Source organism: Homalodisca vitripennis, unplaced genomic scaffold (assembly GCF_021130785.1).
Source record: "Homalodisca vitripennis isolate AUS2020 unplaced genomic scaffold, UT_GWSS_2.1 ScUCBcl_1739;HRSCAF=5737, whole genome shotgun sequence".
Taxonomy (NCBI): Eukaryota; Metazoa; Arthropoda; class Insecta; order Hemiptera; family Cicadellidae; genus Homalodisca; species Homalodisca vitripennis.
In genome coordinates, this window is record NW_025777849.1 from 31,753 (window position 1) to 52,132 (window position 20,380).

Genomic DNA, 20,380 nt, shown 5'->3' on the forward strand with positions numbered 1-20,380 from the left:
CATAGTTTGTGAATACATTGTAGAACTTAAGTAGTGTATTGCTGTCGTTATAATGAAAAATTTTTTTTAGCAGTTCTGTAAAATGTCTGCGATTTTAATCCTATGAAGGTGGTAACTGGAGTTTTGTAGTCCTAGTAATGTTTCTGTTATTGCAGTACAATGAAGAGATGATGTCCAACATACAAACCCTGCTCACAAATTTGGAGACCAACTTTGGAAACAAAGCTATGAGATCAATCGGAGGTATTTCAGCGAGATTCTCTGGCCTAGAGAAACTGTTAAATGACGTCGATCAGATTGTGCAAGAACAGGAGGACTTGACAGATGTGAGTTCGTGTCAAAGTAATGTAGACTGGAAATTTGAAAATAAACAAAGTAGCAAATAAAAATAAATATTGTGAAATTATGAGAATCTACTTTTATTAGAATAAGCAGTACCATATTTGTACATGAATATTAACATAGAGGAGTTAAAAAAAGGGTAAGGATATGATTAAATGGATGGCAATTAAAAGTTTCTACGACAATAATATCAATGCTACTTCATATAGCTTTTCTCTAGCCATATTTTTAATGTTTTTAACCATAACTCTGAGATGATTTATGTTACGTCAGTTTAAGTTTGCATGTTTACATGTTGTATTAGGATGTAGGCATTTTACAATGTTTACAGCACAATTTTAAATTATTAAGACACATAACAGATAGCTTGTAAAAAGACTATAAGTTTATAAAGGTGTTATAAACAGACGTTTTTGTAAAAAAAGCAATACAATTTGAATGTGCCGCTGTGTTTACAGGCTGTCTATCACTACTCACCATCGCCCATCACTGATGATGATAGTTCTACACAGACGAACCTCTGGGACAGCCATCACTTGATTATGATGCAGACAAATAATAAGAAAATCAGGGACATCAAGCGGAACATAGGACGTGCAAAGGAGGAGCTTATCCAGTGTATATATGGTCGCTGGAAGTGAGTATTGCTAACTTTGAATAGTGTGAAGCAAGCGTTTAACACGCAAAAGCCTGCTGTGGGTAGTCTGTATTGTTCAGGATTTCAATATTTTTACCCATGAATGATAACAAAATGATATCTTCAGTGACTTTGACATCTGTTGATCCCCTGCTTGCTTTGTTTAACAGTGTTTTTGTTTGTTGCTCATGATAATACTCGCACAGTTGTCTGGCTTAGTTTCATGTAAACTGTTCTGTTGGTAGTTATACTTTACATTTTCGTAAACAAATTAAAACAGAAAAATTGTTATATATATATATATATAAATTTTACATACACAATCTTTCAGACAGTTGTATATTTAAATGCAATCGTGCTATACTTCATTAAGAATTCGTTTACAAGAATATCTATAATAAAATTAAAAAAAACTATAATAAAAATAAAAATTATATTCTCTGGCCTAGAGAAACTGTTAAATGACGTCGATCAGATTGTGCAAGAACAGGAGGACTTGACAGATGTGAGTTCATGTCAAAGTAATGTAGACTGGAAATTTGAAAATAAACAAAGTAGCAAATAAAAATAAATATTGTGAAATTATGAGAATCTACTTTTATTAGAATAAGCAGTACCATATTTGTACATGAATATTAACATAGAGGAGTTAAAAAAAGGGTAAGGATATGATTAAATGGATGGCAATTAAAAGTTTCTACGACAATAATATCAATGCTACTTCATATAGCTTTTCTCTAGCCATATTTTTAATGTTTTTAACCATAACTCTGAGATGATTTATGTTACGTCAGTTTAAGTTTGCATATTTATATGTTGTATTAGGATGTAGGCATTTTACAATGTTTACAGCACAATTTTAAATTATTAAGACACATAACAGATAGCTTGTAAAAAGACTATAAGTTTATAAAGGTGTTATAAACAGACGTTTTTGTAAAAAAAGCAATACAATTTGAATGTGCCGCTGTGTTTACAGGCTGCCTATCACTACTCACCATCGCCCATCACTGATGATAATAGTTCTACACAGACGAACCTCTGGGACAGCCATCACTTGATTATGATGCAGACAAATAATAAGAAAATCAGGGACATCAAGCGGAACATAGGACGTGCAAAGGAGGAGCTTATCCAGTGTATAAGTTATATGGTCGCTGGAAGTGAGTATTGCTAACTTTGAATAGTGTGAAGCAAGCGTTTAACACGCAAAAGCCTCCTGTGGGTAGTCTGTATTGTTCAGGATTTCAATATTTTTACCCATGAATGATAACAAAATGGTATCTTCAGTGACTTTGACATCTGTTGATCCCCTGCTTGCTTTGTTTAACAGTGTTTTTGTTTGTTGCTCATGATAATACTCGCACAGTTGTCTGGCTTAGTTTCATCTAAACTGTTCTGTTGGTAGTTATACTTTACATTTTCGTAAACAAATTAAAACAGAAAAATTGTTTTATAATATATAAATTTTACATACACAATCTTTCAGACAGTTGTATATTTAAATGCAATCGTGCTATACTTCATTAAGAATTCGTTTACAAGAATATCTATAATAAAATTAAAAAAACTATAATAAAAATAAAAATTATATTAGATTTTAGAGATTTTAGAAATAATTTCTAGTTTTAGAGTGTATTACTAGATTTTGTGTGATATGTATGGGGTTCTTAACCCTTTTGCTGCTAGACATTTTGTTGTACAAGTGAAAATCGTTAACAAATTTGCGGCAACAACAATTATAGTACTTTTTAAAATAATAATGCAAGTTCAACAAAATATGAAAAATACATGACTTTTTTTTAATAAACATTTTTTGGAGTGGTTAATAGTATCTGTAATCGTACGTTCAATGTCTGACAGCCAGATAATATTTGGAAAGTATTATTTATTTATTTCTTTTATACAAATCCTATTTCAGAATATAAAGGTGTCACAAAACAAGTACAAATTACTTAATACAAATTAATTAACACACATCATGCAAGTTTATATACTAAAGTTAGTATCACAAGCACATATGTTATAAATTTAAAAACTAAAAAATTTATCAATCCCTAGGCTTTTTATCAGCATCGACCATACCTTTGGATAGCAGCACCTTCTCGAAGCTATAATAACACTGATTGGAAAGCCATTTATAAATTTTAGTTTTAAAACTGGTTTTAAAGGCTAAACTACTCAAAATCAAAGATAACCAAAGATTTACCGATAAAAACTGTCAAAATTGAAGTTTCTTGAAAATAAGTTTACAATGTTCTAAATAAGAGGAAAATGTTATCATATACAATATTTTTTAAAATTTGAATAAATATTGTTAAAAATAATATTTAAAACTGTTTGTTTATAACTAGCCAGTATATATTTGTTCAGTTATTGACTGTAAGTAAAATTTTATCAAAGACTTTTGTAACTGTTTGATGAATGTACATTTCCTAAGGAAATTATAATAAAGACTTTTGAATTTAAATACTTTGTAGAGTCTTTAATTTTCAAAACAGTGTGAACAATTCATTATTTTATTCATATTAGCATTATCTAATAAGTACATTTATACTTGAAAATTAGAATTAGAGTTAAAATATTAAAAGTAACAATTTCCTTTATTCCAGCGGGCCAATGAAATCACGAGGCAACAGCGATGGGTTTATGCAGAGGAAGTGGGCAGACGCCAGAACTTCCAGACCCTGCATGGAGGTCATATATTAAATTACCTCTTTCCTGGACTGGAAGATGTCCCTTCTTTGTTTGCAAGCCAGGCTCCGGAGTGTTCTCTGACACCAAACTGCCCAAGGTATTTCTATTAACTGATTTACATTGTGCAGACTGGAGGATGGGAAAACTACAGCTGTTAGTGCGCAGTGTTGCTTAACCTGCAATAGCTCTCGCTGTTAAGATAAATTTTCAATTTACTAGAAATGGATACACACTGATGGAGGTGGGAATGGTTAGATTTGTTCTAACTTTGGAATTATTTACATGTGACCATTTGGGAATGGTTAGATCTGTTCTAACCTTGGAACCGATTACAAGGGATTATTTCTGATAGTTTGTTTTACCTCATTTTTAATTGAAATATTTATTTTCTTATCTTTTTATTAGGAAGGCTTACAACTTCAATTAGTTATTGATTAAACATATTTGTAAATTATTACGATTAAAAAGTTTATGTGAAATTTGATTAGATAATTAGAAGGGTATTGTAATACTAAGTACCAATAAACAGTGGATCTTGAGGCTTCATGGATTTTTTCTAATGCTGGCTATTTGACAAATAAAATGATATTTAATCTTAATTGCTGTGTTTCATTCAGTTCAATGTTTTCTTGTTTACAGCTGGGAATGGATGACATACAGATGGTGGAAGAGACAATTGCACCTTTCATCCTGTCAGCTCCTTTGCCTGACTTGAAAACCATTACCCAACTAATTGCGTCAAAATCTATAACCAACCTATACCAATTACATGGTATACTTTAAATAAAAATAAAAATTTAATAAATAAAATTTTATTTTAGAATTGTAAATGGATAGGGAATAAAAAAGTAAATTTATATTGTAATCCAGCGGCAGGCACAACGCGCTTGGAATCTGGTCTAGACCTGACATGATGGCAGTGAATGCTAAACAATAGTCTACAGTGGACTCAATCTTTTGTTAGGCGGCGAACCTGCGTTGAGAGTGATTCAAACAGGCCTGCAGGAACAGGAGCGTAGTCGGTGCAGGCCAAGAAAACATCTGCTTCCATTCCGAGTTGAGAAGCGATAGAGTAAAGTCTTTAGTGCGAGTTTAAAAGTAGTGTCGGGCGTAGGATCCGTTGGTATAGATTATTTTAATACCGAACTCCAAGACCTTCACTACCAAAGAGCTAAGTACTTTTGACTGAATTATTAAATTTTTCTAAATTTGAAATTTGAAAATTTAAGAAGTGAATTAATTTGAAATTGGAATTGAAATTTGAAATTAACGATCAAATTCTGTTGAGTGTGGACTAATATATATCTAAATTGTAAAGGAGTTATTTATTTAAAGTCAAACGTAAAAATTTAATTGAAATTATAGGGATTCTAGTTAAAATTAAGAGCTGCAGGTGCTGCACCATATCCTGTAGGAACTTGTGAAAAATTCCTGTTGAGAACTGTTTAGATTTGTTTGAGAATTTTATTTTAAAGAAGTTTATAATTTTTATTTTATTAGTTTTGAGAAGAAGCCTATTTATTTTATTTCATACAAATTTATTCAAGATTATTATTTTATTTTATATTTTATACACACGTATTTGGAGGACAGTGAGTCCATGTTAAATCGAAAGTGCCTTGCCTAAGGAAGTAGTAATTTTAAACTATTGTGCAAAACATTTCATTGGTGGAATACAAGGTTAATAATTGAAATTTGGATTGATTTAATAAACCTGAATATTTCTAAAAAGGTGCAGTTTTAATTTCCACCAGTATCTACTTAAATCTTATGAGTTCGAGAATATTTAAGGTCATCATAATAAAAACAAAAATTTTGTATATTAACATTTAGTATACAAATAAGTGCGCAACTCTGCTATATTCTGGTGAACCTTAATAAAATTGAACTTAGTGGTTGTAAATTAATAAGTGGCTTGGATACGGAAAATTATAAAGTGTTTAATATTAAACTTTTAAAATGGCACTTAAGGTGGACTTGTTAACCAAGGAGGAATTGGACTATGAAATTAGGTTAAGAGGTGTGGAAGTGTCTCCTAGTCTTAAAGTGATAGATTTAAGGAAAAAGTTACGGCAGTTAATAAGTCTTGATGTAAATAGTAATTATTTGAACCTGAGTGGAAAGGTCGCTTTCAAGGAGGAATGGGATAAAATTAAGTTAGAAACCCAAGTATTAGGAAGTAGACTGGAGGAATCCATTGAACAGGGACTAACATTGGACATAGTTAGGTGTGAAACAAAAATAAATCATTGGCAGCGCCGACTAACTAACTTAAGTAAATTGTTTAAAATCGAAGAAAAGGATATAGCTAAACATGTTGAAAACCGGAATAGTATATTAAGTGAATTGTTGTTAAAAATAAAAAACCTAAAAATTGACAAGGAAACATCTGATAACTTGGTGCGTAAGTTATCTGATTCCAATCTGGAAATAGAAGGTGAGCTGGAAGAGGCTAGTAAACCGGAAGTGAAAGATAAGTCTGGTCTAAATATGAGAGATGAGGTGTTTGTTTCGGGACGGCCACATTTAAGTTATAATAAACTACCGAACCCCATTGAGCGTTATTTGAAGGAGTTAAAAATCTGCGATGGATTAAATGTTCAAGAATTATTAGAATTCTTTAAAATAATCTTGAAACTTAAAAAGGAAACTAGATGTACGGAAGAGGATATTATGGAGATTGCGATTTCACATAGTCAGGGAGCTCTTTTGTCGAAACTATTGGAAATAAAACAGGACAATGTCACGGTCAAATTAATGCTTGAAATATTATTGAATTATTTCGTGCCATATCATCAGCGTGAACTTTTGAAATTTGAAAAGGTGCACCGTCCCCAAAGATATAATGAAAGCTTATCCAACTACATTATAGACATTAAGGAATCAGTATAAGTACTTTGTTGTAATATAAATGAAAGGGATGTTGTGGAATTAATTAAGGTGGGAATTAATCCTGAAACCAGAAATAAACTAGTGTTTATGGGAAATCCGAGCACATATTCCGAACTGGATGAGATGTGTATAAGGGCGAATAATGTAGGTTATGCTGACAACGTGAGGAAAACAGGGAATAATTTGAATGTGAATAGGAAGTATAATGTACCGGTTAACAGCATCAGGGCGAGGCAAGAAACAATAACTTGTTATAAATGTAATAGACCTGGTCATTATGCTTATCAGTGCCGGGAGGTAAACAGGAAACCTGTTGTAAACCAGCGGAGACCCATTGTAAACCACACTCCAGCTATAAACCCCGAAAATGTAGCTCATAATGTACAGGAGTCAAAAAACTAGTTAGTAGGGAAAGTTCGAACAATGAGTTAAGGAAGGGCGAACTTTCCCGGTTACCTAAAATTGTGTCCAACAAAAAGTCACATGAATTATCGGCTAAATTAAATCATACTTGGCAAAAGAAAAATTCGGAAAATATCAATTCATTGCCCAGCTTAGAAATAGATTTTGGCAAGAATATATCATTAAATGTATTATTAGATACTGGTAGTAGTATAAATATAATAAGTGATAGACTGTATAAACTATTATTAGAGAATAAGATTGTAAAGTGTTACCAGTTATCTAACCTGACATGTATGAGTGCTGAAAATAAAAAAATGTCCGTAATCGGCAGTGTAAATATAAAAATTAAAATAGAATCTATTTTAATTTTTCTGATATGTTAACATATCTGATATGTTCACCTGGAAAGTAGAATTTGTTATAGTGAAGGACTTAGCCCAAAAGGCAATTTTAGGAGCGAACTTTATAAAACATTCTGGTTTGTTAATAGACTTGAAAAATAATTGTTGTCGATTTGACTTTAATGTAGAGAAGTGTATAAAATTTGTGCAAGGTATTACAGTAGCGTGTATGAACACCAATCACACTTATAAAATAGGATGCGAAGAGGCCAGTAATGAAATAATAAAAATTATAAAGGAATTTCCAACGGTGTTTACCGACAAAATTGGTAAAACTCTAGATTATGAGTATAAATTAAAAGTTAAAGATCATGAACCCGTAAAACTTAGACCATATCCATTGAATCCACCTAAACAATTAAAAATAAAAAAAATTATTGACGAATTATTGGAACAGGACATTATTCAACCAAGTGTGAGTCAGTACTCGAGTCCAGCCTTTTTAGTAGGTAAGGAAGATGGAAAATCGGAAAGATTAGTAGTTAATTACAAGGAGTTAAATAAGAAGTTGGAAGGAGTGAGTTATCCTATAGGCGACATGCACGAACTATATTACCATTTGAAGGGAAACAATTATTACTCAGTAATAGACTTAACCAAAAGTTTTTATCAAATAAGTTTAGCGAAGGAAAGCCAGGAGTTAACTACGTTCTCGGTACCTTTCGGAAGTTACAGCTTTAAACGAATTCCTTTTGGATTATTAATTGGAAGTGGGGTATTGTCGTCATATATGAATAAAATCTTAGGAGAATTGAGATTTACTTGCACTCTCGCCTTTTTGGACGATATTATTGTGTATTCGAAGACATTGGAGGAACATTATATGCATTTGAAACAAGTGTTAGAGTGTTTAAAGAAAAATAATCTTACTGTGAATCCGGAGAAAGTAAAATTTTGTTATAATGAAATTAAATTTCTGGGACATTTGGTTTCCAAAGACACTATAAGAATGGACCCTGACCGTACACGGACGTTATTAGAATCTCCGAGGCCCCGGGACAAGAAAGGTATTGCGAGATTCATAGGGATGACTAGTTATTTCTCTAAATTTATTCCAAATTATGCGGAAATAGCTCATCCACTCAATGAAATGAGGAAGAAGTCGTCCAAATTTGTGTGGGACCAAAAATGTCAGGAATCGTTCGATAAACTGAAACGAGCGGTTACCCGTCCCCCCGTGTTAGCCATCCCTGACTTCAACAAGGAGTTCACAGTCCAATGCGACGCGAGTGATAAGGCCCTCGGTTCCTGTTTTATTACAGGAAGCGGACAATGGACATTTAAAACCGGTGGCCTATTATTCGAGAAAATTTAACGAAAGTGAGGTGAAACTTACTACCTATCAAAAGGAAGCTTTGGCAGTTGTCTGTTCAATAAATAAATTCCGTAATTTCCTAGAAATGAGACCATTCAACTTAGTGACCGACAACTCAGCATTGGCTTGGGTATTGTCCCACTTTCGTAAGTTAGGAAAATTAGGGCGCTGGGTGGAGGTTATATTGTCTCTACCATTTAAAATTACGCATGTTAAAGGTAATCAGAACCCAGTAGCGGACTATTTATCTAGATTATTTCAAGATAGTGAAGTTGACCACAATGTGTTACATGAACTAGAAAAATTAGTGAATAAGGACAAGATGAATGATAACTCTATAAAAATGAACAATGAAACTGTAAATAATAAGGACTTAGTAATAAGAGAGGAAACAGTGTCTATAAATAGTATAAGTACGATGCCTTTTAGCTTTATGGACTTAAAAACGCATCAGAAGCAGGATGTAAATATAACTAAAATTATGGAGGGTGTATTGAACTATACCAATAGTGATGTTTACAGTGTGGAAAAAGGGGTGTTATTTTATGTGAACAATAAAAACAATTCTAAAAGGATCTATTTACCTGAGCACTTATTCAAGGTCGTATACGAGTATTATCACAACTCATTGTCTGGCTGTCACTTCGGCATTTTAAAAACGCAACAGAAAATAAATGAAAGGTTTTATCACCCTAAACTAAATGATTATGTGAAAAATAATGTAAAATGTTGTGAAGTGTGTTTGAAAGCAAAAAGTAGCAACTGGAGGGACCAAGGACCTTTGAACAGCAATCTGAGCAGTCGTCCAATGCAGAAGTTATATATGGATATTTATGGGCCATTACCTGCGTCTTCCAATCGAATGCAATACATCCTGATAGCTGTAGATGACTTCACCAAATATAATTGGATAATGCCACTCAGGAAATGCACCTCAGGTAATGTAATTAATGCATTAGAAAAATAATATTTTCAAAAATTTTTCTTTGCCTGAAGAATTCGTGACGGATAATGGAACATATTTTGTCAGCGAGGAGTTCAAAAATTATTTGTTTAATTTGGGCATAAAACAAAGGACCATTATACCTTATACTCCTCAAGGAAATAAAAGTGAAAGGCAAATTCGAAATTTAAAATCAAATTCTGACAGCTTATTATCATGACTGTAAAAAGAATTGGGACAAGGATTTGTACCATGTGCAAATGGCCCTAAATACTTGTCACAATGAAAGCATAAAGTCGTCTGCATTTGAATTGATGTTCAGTTTCAAAGCAAATGATGGTTTGTCACTAAAATGGCAAATTAAAGATATTTGTGATGAAAAATGGAGCAAAGATAAGAATGCAAAGATGGTTGAAGCTATTCAAAATTTAAAAAGACAAAATGAGCTGAATTCGAGAAGAAACCGATACAACCGAAATCACAGGCAATTAAAAATGTATGATGTAGTCTATTGTAGAATTACAAATCAGCGATATAAGCTAGATCTGAAATATGAAGGACCATTCAGAATAATTTCAATTATTAGCTCCAACTCATATGTGGTTCAAAATTTAAAAGAATTGAATGAATTCCGTAGAATACACTTGCAGGATGTGAAACCCACTGGGGAAAGAAGAATGCATATTTAAATATAACAAAAAACAATATAATTACCGAGGGGTAAATAATTTGAATTACAAAATAAAAAAAAAGAACTGATTAAAAATTATGACGAATTAAATTAGTTGTAAGAATGAAGAAAAACTATATTGGATGTACGCTGTATGTATGTATGTTTGATTTGAGAAATTTCAGTGACAAGGAAGATTAAATTAAAATATATTGAACAATTGAGGAAATTCTACAGCCCTGTTAAATTGTAAATATTAACTTGAATTGTAATGTTGTAAAAATGTATTTTAAACTTGAAGAAACCTCAAGAGGAATAAAAAAGTTTATGATTTAGATAAAAGGGCACAGGTGAAGTAAACAGTTGCGATAACTACATGGTTTGGGAGAGGAGGAGTGTATTAAAACAATTCAGTATTTATTTTCTGAATAATGCACAAATCCGAAACTCATGGTCCGTAATTAATGTTATTAACATGTGTTATTTATGTTTGTATGTAAATTAATAACTAACACGAATGTTGGAATATTAATTTAAACTTGTTAGTTTGATAAAATTTATGCCAAGGAAGAGGGGAACAGAAGAAAAAAGACTTTTATTTCTATGATAAACAACGGTATAGGTAAAAATAATAAAATAAGAACTGACACCACCCCCGTCTGGGGATATGTTTTAATTCTATATGAAGCTGCGACAACCAGTGAATGGGCGAGCCAACACACACAGCCGTGCAGGGCATAGGTTCCAAGGACGACCCAACTAATTACGGACCGGACCTGCAATAAACATCCCACAACAACAACCACCGACTACCTCGTTCTACCCATTGTGAAGGATTATCTGGATGGACTATCTTTATGGTAGGACTTAGAATTGTAAAAAGGTAGGTGGCAATTGGACTCTTAATATTTGCCATAGTTTAGGTCAAGGTTTCTATTGGGGAATTTAATTGTTAAGTTTTCAAAAAACAATCTGATAATGTATGGACTCTTTTAAAAAGAATTTATAATAATTAATGCTTGGTTAAAATAACTTGACAACTTGTATGCTGCCACTTCTTACAACTATTATCAAAAATAAATTAAAACAAATAGTATAAATAAAAAAAAAGGGTTTTTGTAGATTTTATGATGCATGTTAAGGCTAGGTGGAAATACAATTTCTAAAGGATGTGAGATAAATTTTTTAGACTTAAGTATTAAACTTGGCAGATACCAAGCGCTTTAAGGGGGGGTGTGTATACCAATTACATGGTATACTTTAAATAAAAATAAAAATTTAATAAATAAAATTTTATTTTAGAATTGTAAATGGATAGGGAATAAAAAAGTAAATTTATATTGTAATCCAGCGGCAGGCACAACGCGCTTGGAATCTGGTCTAGACCTGACATGATGGCAGTGAATGCTAAACAATAGTCTACAGTGGACTCAATCTTTTGTTAGGCGGCGAACCTGCGTTGAGAGTGATTCAAACAGGCCTGCAGGAACAGGAGCGTAGTCGGTGCAGGCCAAGAAAACATCTGCTTCCATTCCGAGTTGAGAAGCGATAGAGTAAAGTCTTTAGTGCGAGTTTAAAAGTAGTGTCGGGCGTAGGATCCGTTGGTATAGATTATTTTAATACCGAACTCCAAGACCTTCACTACCAAAGAGCTAAGTACTTTTGACTGAATTATTAAATTTTTCTAAATTTGAAATTTGAAAATTTAAGAAGTGAATTAATTTGAAATTGGAATTGAAATTTGAAATTAACGATCAAATTCTGTTGAGTGTGGACTAATATATATCTAAATTGTAAAGGAGTTATTTATTTAAAGTCAAACGTAAAAATTTAATTGAAATTATAGGGATTCTAGTTAAAATTAAGAGCTGCAGGTGCTGCACCATATCCTGTAGGAACTTGTGAAAAATTCCTGTTGAGAACTGTTTAGATTTGTTTGAGAATTTTATTTTAAAGAAGTTTATAATTTTTATTTTATTAGTTTTGAGAAGAAGCCTATTTATTTTATTTCATACAAATTTATTCAAGATTATTATTTTATTTTATATTTTATACACACGTATTTGGAGGACAGTGAGTCCATGTTAAATCGAAAGTGCCTTGCCTAAGGAAGTAGTAATTTTAAACTATTGTGCAAAACATTTCATTAATGGAATACAAGGTTAATAATTGAAATTTGGATTGATTTAATAAACCTGAATATTTCTAAAAAGGTGCAGTTTTAATTTCCACCAGTATCTACTTAAATCTTATGAGTTCGAGAATATTTAAGGTCATCATAATAAAAACAAAAATTTTGTATATTAACATTTAGTATACAACCCAATTAAACCAAACGATTTAGAGCAATTGGTGAGTTAATTTTAAGTAACTTTCACGTTTTCAAGTTGTCAATATTACATTTTAATTTATTATTTTACGAAAATAAACATTAAAAACTAAAGCAAACTTGTATTATGACGAAAACAACAATAAAGTACAAAGAATCTGATTCACAGTGGCTCTACTAGCTTGTTTACATCGGCAAAATCAGATTATAATGAGATTGCATACAATACAATGTAAGAATCCAGTATTTATAGGGTTTTTAGGGATAAAGATTTTTGTTTCATTACTGTGTAACATCCTATCCTGATTTCTTTGATGGTGTTACTAGGTGGGTATATCGTATTGAGTGCCAGACATCAGAATTGTTAGAACACGTTGAGAAGATTTCCTTCGAGTTAAAGACATTTAAGGAAAATCTGAGGCTGCTCCAGCAGATCCACAGCATCCCACATCTCTATTTGACAGCTGTGGTTGAAGTGGTACGCAGGAGGACCTTCTCTCATGCATTTCTTATGGTATGTCATACATCTACTTCTCTGTTTTTAGATTTTCTTATAATAATTTACTATGGACAAAATCTGGTATTATAGGAATGTATATAATTGTTAAGAGTTAATTTTCAAAAGTTTAGTTAGACTTATCATAGATAATCAAAGATTTACTGATAATAACTGTCAAAATTGAAGATTCTTGAAAATAAGTTTACAATGTTCTAAATAAGAAGAAAATGTTATCATGTGCAATATTTTTTAAAATTTGAATACATTTTGTTAAAAATTATATTTAAAACTGTTTGTTTATAACTAGCTAGTATATATTTGTTCAGTTATTGACTGTAAGTAAAATTTATCAAAGACTTTTGTAACAGTTTGTTTAATGTACATTCTTTAAGGAAATTATAATAAAGACTTTTAAATTTAAATACTTTGTAGAGTCTAAAATTTTTAAAACAGTGTGAACAATTCATTATTTTAGTCATATTAGCATTATCTAATAAGTACATTTATACTTGAAAATTAGAGTTAGAGTTAAAAAATTAAAAATAACATTTTCCTTTATTCCAGCGGGCAAATGAAATCACGAGCCAACTACGATGGGTTTATGCAGAGGAAGTGGGCAGACGCCAGAACTTCCAGACCCTGCATGGAGGTCATATATTAAATGACCTCTTTCCTGGACTGGAAGATGTCCCTTCTTCGTTTGCAAGCCAGGCTCCGGAGTGTTCTTTGACACCAAACTGCCCAAGGTATTTCTATTAACTGATTTACATTGTGCAGACTGGAGGATGGGAAAACTACAGCTGTTAGTGCGCAGTGTTGCTTAACCTGCAATAGCTCTCGCTGTTAAGATAAATTTTCAATTTACTAGAAATGGATACACACTGATGGAGGTGGGAATGGTTAGATTTGTTCTAACTTTGGAATTAAGTGCATGTGACCATTTGGGAATGGTTAGATCTGTTCTAACCTTGGAACCGATTACAAGGGATTATTTCTGATAGTTTGTTTTACCTCATTTTTAATTGAAATATTTATTTTCTTATCGTTTTATTAGGAAGGCTTACAACTTCAATTAGTTATTAATTAAACATATTTGTAAATTATTACGATTAAAAAGTTTATGTGAAATTTGATTAGATAATTAGAAGGGTATTGTAATACTAAGTACCAATAAACAGTGGATCTTGAGGCTTCATGGATTTTTTCTAATGCTGGCCATTTGACAAATAAAATGATATTTAATCTTAATTGCTGTGTTTCATTCAGTTCAATGTTTTCTTGTTTACAGCTGGGAATGGATGACATACAGATGGTGGAAGAGACAATTGCATCTTTCATCCTGTCAGCTCCTTTGCCTGACTTCAAAACCATTACCCAACTAATTGCGTCAAAATCTATAACCAACCCAATTAAACCAAACGATTTAGAGCAATTGGTGAGTTAATTTTATGTAACTTTCGTGTTTTCAAGTTGTCAATATTACATTTTAATTTATTATTTTACGAAAATAAACATTAAAAACTAAAGTAAACTTTTATTATGACGAAAACAACAATAAAAGTACAAAGAATCTGATTCACAGTGGCTCTACTAGCTTGTTTACGTCGGCAAAATCAGATTATAATGAGATTGCATACAATACAATGTAAGAATCCAGTATTTATAGGGTTTTTAGGGATAAAGATTTTGTTTCATTACTGTGTAACATCCTATCCTGATTTCTTTGATGGTGTTACTAGGTGGGTACATCAAATTGCGTGCCAGATATCAGAATTGTTAGAACACGTTGAGAAGATTTCCTCCGAGTTAAAGACATTTAAGGAAAAGCTGAGGCTGCTCCAGCAGATCCACAGTATCCCACATCTCTATTTGACAGCTGTGGCTGAGGTGGTACGCAGGAGGACCTTCTCTCATGCATTTCTTATGGTATGTCTACACATACAGGCTTGGAAAAATCAAAAGGTAGTCATATCTATATGAAAATAAAACTATTTAATAAATTACCAAAAGGAGGTTGGATTGTAAATATAAATAGGTTCAAAAGAGTTGTAAGCAAATGGCTTAAAGAAAAGGTTTTTTTACTCTGAGAATGAATATTTGGCCTGTGATATTAGTTCCTTAAATTTATAATTTTATCTAGTCAAGTTTTAAGTTTTAACTTTTGTTTTATAGTTTGGAGATTTTATGTTTTAACCACCTGATTTACACATTTTAAATATTTATATTGTTACATTTTTCATTGGATTTTAATTGTACAGTATATGTTATTTGTGTTTCTTGTTCAATCTGTGTTTTTATATTTGTTTTACCCTACAATACTTTCTTATTTCTTAAATAATTTTATACAACCACTCTCTATAATTTATACCAGTTATTTAGTTTTGTAAGTTCTTTTGTCTTTTGCAATGTTCCTGTTAATTTTAAAACAAGTCTGCATTTCTACAATTTTTATTTTTTTAAGTATTACTGCCCAATAGTTTGACGAAGTCTATTATAACTTATTATGTTGCTTAATGACTAATAAAGACATCTTGAATCTTTAATCATCTGGCAGATTTCAAGGTTGCTACAAACACCGTACATTACAGCTTCGCTTCGAGTCAAATATGCAGGTCTTTACAATTTTTGCGTCCTAGACTTATTGCTACACAGTGACCACTGCGTTTGGTTATTTTCCTGTGGCAAATCATATATTTGAAATGTATAAGAGTAGGACAAGTGCTTCCTACAAATCCAAGATTTAGATTGATCCAAAAGCAAACGATCTGGAACTTAGACTATTCACGTTGTCAGGGGTGTATCATACGGTTGGTAAATGTGAGGGATTTCTTTGGGGGTATGGTAGTGTTTGGTGCTTAAAGTAAAGTTTGGAGTTATTGCTGAACCGAATGAAAAGTGAACTGAAAGACAGAGTGTTGTTTATGGTTATGTATGGTTTATGGTTATACTACTTAACGCAATATCTGCCCTGTAAAACACTGTTAACAATATATGATGCACTGTGTGAATCTGTTATAAAATATGGACTCAGAGTTTGGGGCAATGCATCCAACTATCATTTAAAAAGTATAGAAAGCATAAAAAGACTGACACTTAAATGTATTATGCCAAATAACTTGAAAGTTTTACCAAATGGCGATGTTTTCCAAAACTTAAATCGATTACAAATAGACAAATTGTTTAAATTTTTAATAATTAATGATTATTCAAGAGTTGACACATATAAAATAAAAAAACACACATACTTACTCAGTCAGAAAAAAAACTATCTTGTTGTACCTAAATTCAGCAACAAATATGGAAATAGAACTCTGGAAGTTTATGTGCCTACAGTTTTTAACAAGCTTCCAAACAATGTTAAAAATGCTAAGAGTTGTAAATTATTTAAAGTTGCATTAAAAGAGTTGTTATGGAAAAATGAAATTTAATATTACTGGTTGCTGTTTTGTTGTTTTGTTTTTGATTGTTGATAGATTTGTTATGATTTTTACCATAAATGTTATTGAAAATAAATTCCAAATATAATTAAAGTAACTTATATATATTTATTTATTTGTTGTTCTTTGAATGATTTTATCTGAGCTTTAAAATGTTTTTGGGTATACTGTTATTGAGTTAAATTATGCATATTTTATATTTGTTTCTTCTGTTTGTTGTTTTTTGTTGTTGTTATTGTTATCCTTGAGTATTTATTTATTGTTGTAGGATTAAGTTTTTTTTTTATAAATGTTAATTGATTATTGCTATTGTTTTTCTTGAGAAATTTTGGTATGTTAATTTGAAATTCGTATTTATTATTTTTTATATTGTAACTGCATTATTGGTGAGGTGTTTACTCTTGTAATAAAACTGCATGGACTTGACCACAAATTAATTTAAAGTATAAAATTAGTAATTAGTATATTTAGTGAAATGCAGACAAACCGTATAGGGTTTTTGCATTTATGAATAAAATGATTTGTAATTGTTGGCATTTCAAAGAATAAATAAATAAAAAAATAATGTCTTAAACTACCTAAACTGTATAGACTTCTTTATAATGCATTTATCTTTGATCTTTTATTAAACAGTAATCAGCATGAGCATGGCTGATTGTTTTCTTGTTATAGATTAGCAAACAATTTAACTTATTTGAAATGAAATTGGAAGAAGTACTTCCTCTCAACCTAAATTAAAAGTAGTTCATAATAGACAGCTAAGGTTGAGACATTTGATGAATATTCAACATTGGTTGTGAACCTTTCTGAATCAATTGTTGATGGATAAATATTGTACAATACGATTAGTGGAAGTCAGAGAATATTTTGAGGAGCATTTAGTTTGTAGAGGAACATTTTTTTTGTTTTGACTAGTTAAATTGGTTGAATGGATCGTGAATTATTAAGACAACGTTTGGCGAACTGTTTGACTGGGTATTTATTGGCTAGATTTGAGGTTAGTCCACATCTGTGGGGGAAATTCTTAGAAACATTTGTGGATCACAATTTAGCCAACGAGAGGTCTTGTGAGTGGTATTATAATTTTTTTTGCCCTGGAATTGTACAATTGGACAGTATTTTAGACAGACTGGACATAGTGCTAAACTTTCTGGATCCATCCTCCGAATGAGTGATGTCCCGTTTGGAGGATATGGGAACTATTCCCCATTGGGGAATATCATTGGTTTTGTAGGTTATGTATTTTTGAAAGTACTGTTTGTTATTTCATTGGGGCATGATGTGTGGTCATTACAGTGTTTTGTAGCTGGTAACTGTATGCGTAATTGAAGGTTTGTGCTTGGTACTAAGTCTTCAGAATAGGAGAGGTGTTCTGTTTTAATGTTTAGATGTAACATCTAGATTTTTACAGTAGATTTAAGGCAAAGGGAGCAGTGGATCTTCTTGTCTACCACCTATTGTTCCTGAAGCTAGCTTTGTAGCTTGTCAGCTGTAGTGGAGGAGTGTATTTTATAAGAATTTGTTGTTGGTCATGTACTAGTTGCCAATAAAAGTTTTTTAATGAATTTGTTGTCCTCTTGTCAATAACCCTGTATGCTGCTGTCTGCTTGATTTCAAACTATATGGTGTTCAAACTACAGTATTTATAAACTTCCTACTATAAAATAATGTTGTTCTGAGTTAATTAGAAGAAACCACTGCTAGTTGTAGTTGTGTGGTGTAATCATTCGCAATATTGCTTTATAATCAGTTTATTGCTTCTCATTATACAATTTTATAAAGTAGTACATGACTGTTGTGTTTCACAAAAATACTAATTTAAAAAAGAGAAACATTAAAGTAAGCAACACAGAATGTTGTATTGTAGGAAAAACCGAACAAATATTATTATTAGTCTATGAAGATGATATACTGTTCAGTAAAGTAAATATAGCTATAAATAAAATGCAGATATAGGTTAGACTTGCAAGAGTAATTTATTGATTTTTCACATGACATCATATTAGAAAGGAGGTTAAATAGGATAAATACAAATGCTGATTTGATTGTAAAACATATGTAGGCTATATATTAACTAGAGAGGCCTGCACCAAAATAATCTGATAGTGGCTCATTTGTTTCAATCTCCCCTTTACATCCCTTGCCCAACACTTTTGATGGTTTTTACGTGTATTAATAATATTAATGATCTGTGTCAACATCTGTTGCAATAAGTAAACATCTTGTGTTTATTTTTTGCAAATGTTGTTACGATAAACAAATATGCATAGATTTGATTTCATTCATATGACAACATAAATCAAACAGAAAGTAGTGACCGTAGCAGGTGGTCAACAGCGGTATGGCAGCACCGACTCATATGTCATCGGACGGTTTTGGTGTTGGCTGCTCTAGTAATAGAACTTTTATTTATCAAATACTATTAAAAATATCATCGTCCTTCATCGTCATCACTATCATAATACAAGGACATAACCAGCAAGGGGTTTGGACCCCCAAATTTTCAATGTTTTCAATTACTTTTTTAGTAAATATTATTATATAAATAATTCAGTATTACTGACATGTATTGCTGAAAGAACGTTCTCAACAAAGAAACGGGTCAAGAACTCTTAACCCTAGATTGGTTAGGCTAAAAAAACTTACGTTACCGGTAAGGCTTCGTCTGGGAGACTACTTTAAGAAATAAATTCCGAGAAATAATTTTTTTTACACAAAAATGAATTTTACTGTTCACTAACCTTTTAAATATAGTACTAGGCAAACAGTGTTTTGAGCTTACGCTAGATTGTGCACCATTGTCCTTGATGCTCTCCACACATCGCTCGGGAACAACGCTCGCAGAAGCGGGTTGTCATCCGGCCTTTTTTGAAAAAACTACATATTTTCCGCCCATGCTGTTGATTTGGTACTGGACGAGTTGCTGGTTCTTCTACCCAAAGTATTCTCGCGACGGTCTGGAGGTCGGCGCAGCTGGCTATCGTATACGCGGCTACTGATAGATTACGCGCGCCAAATTCAAATCTTTAGTGGCACTCGCCGCACAGTTTATCTTATGTATTGCCAGATATTGCACTGACAATATGATTAACGACGATCTTTTTTTCAAAATTCATAAAAGTACATTACATTTCTAGGACCAAAGGACTTGTTGTTCATCTAATATGTACATGGATTTTCAAAATTTACTGCAGGCGGCACGTGACGTAATGATGAAATTTTCACGTTTTGAGCATACGTTGCATGACTATCATCAGTTGGTTTGCAAGAACATAGCCAGGAAAAAATTTTAGTGGAGTCCAGACAACTGATATTTTCCCGTAGTGCACAGAGAGTAAGGGCCCATTTTGTCCTTAAAAAGTTCTTGACACATTTCTTTGTTGAGGACGATCTTTTAGCAGTACATGTCAGTAATACTGAATTATTTAAATAATATTAGTTTACTAAACAAGTATTAGAGAAAAATTGAAAATTTGGGAGGGTTCCGGATCCTTGGACCCCCTCGCTGGCTGGCTACGTCCTTGTTAGTTTGTATTTGATTGCAGTGCCCTTGATTATAAAACATTTTAGTAGAGTATGGAAAAATACTGGAATGTAGCGAGTTTCATCGATCATAGAGGCAAATAACCGAGCCCTATGGAAGGCTGTAATAATGGTTATCATTATTTTAACTCGTTAATTCCATAAGTACAATGCTAAACCTAATTTTGGAATATCAAATAAATTCAATATTATTCTTTTTTGATCTGATAAAACCTTTTTGTTCTTTATTATTAGATCGTTCACAAGTATAAACTGAACAATAAAAACGAA

At 31.9% G+C, this 20,380-nt stretch overlaps 1 protein-coding gene across 1 annotated transcript; it reads left to right on the plus strand.

Annotated features, from left to right (window-relative positions):
- The first annotated feature begins 556 nt into the window (after window positions 1-556).
- LOC124371608 lies at window positions 557-13,954 on the plus strand. Its single transcript, XM_046829955.1, has 4 exons — window positions 557-979; window positions 3,592-3,773; window positions 4,316-4,448; window positions 13,908-13,954. Exons 2-4 carry the CDS (start codon window positions 3,621-3,623, stop codon window positions 13,952-13,954), a joined length of 333 nt encoding a protein of 110 aa, XP_046685911.1. The 5' UTR covers window positions 557-979; window positions 3,592-3,620.
- The last annotated feature ends 6,426 nt before the right edge of the window (window positions 13,955-20,380 follow it).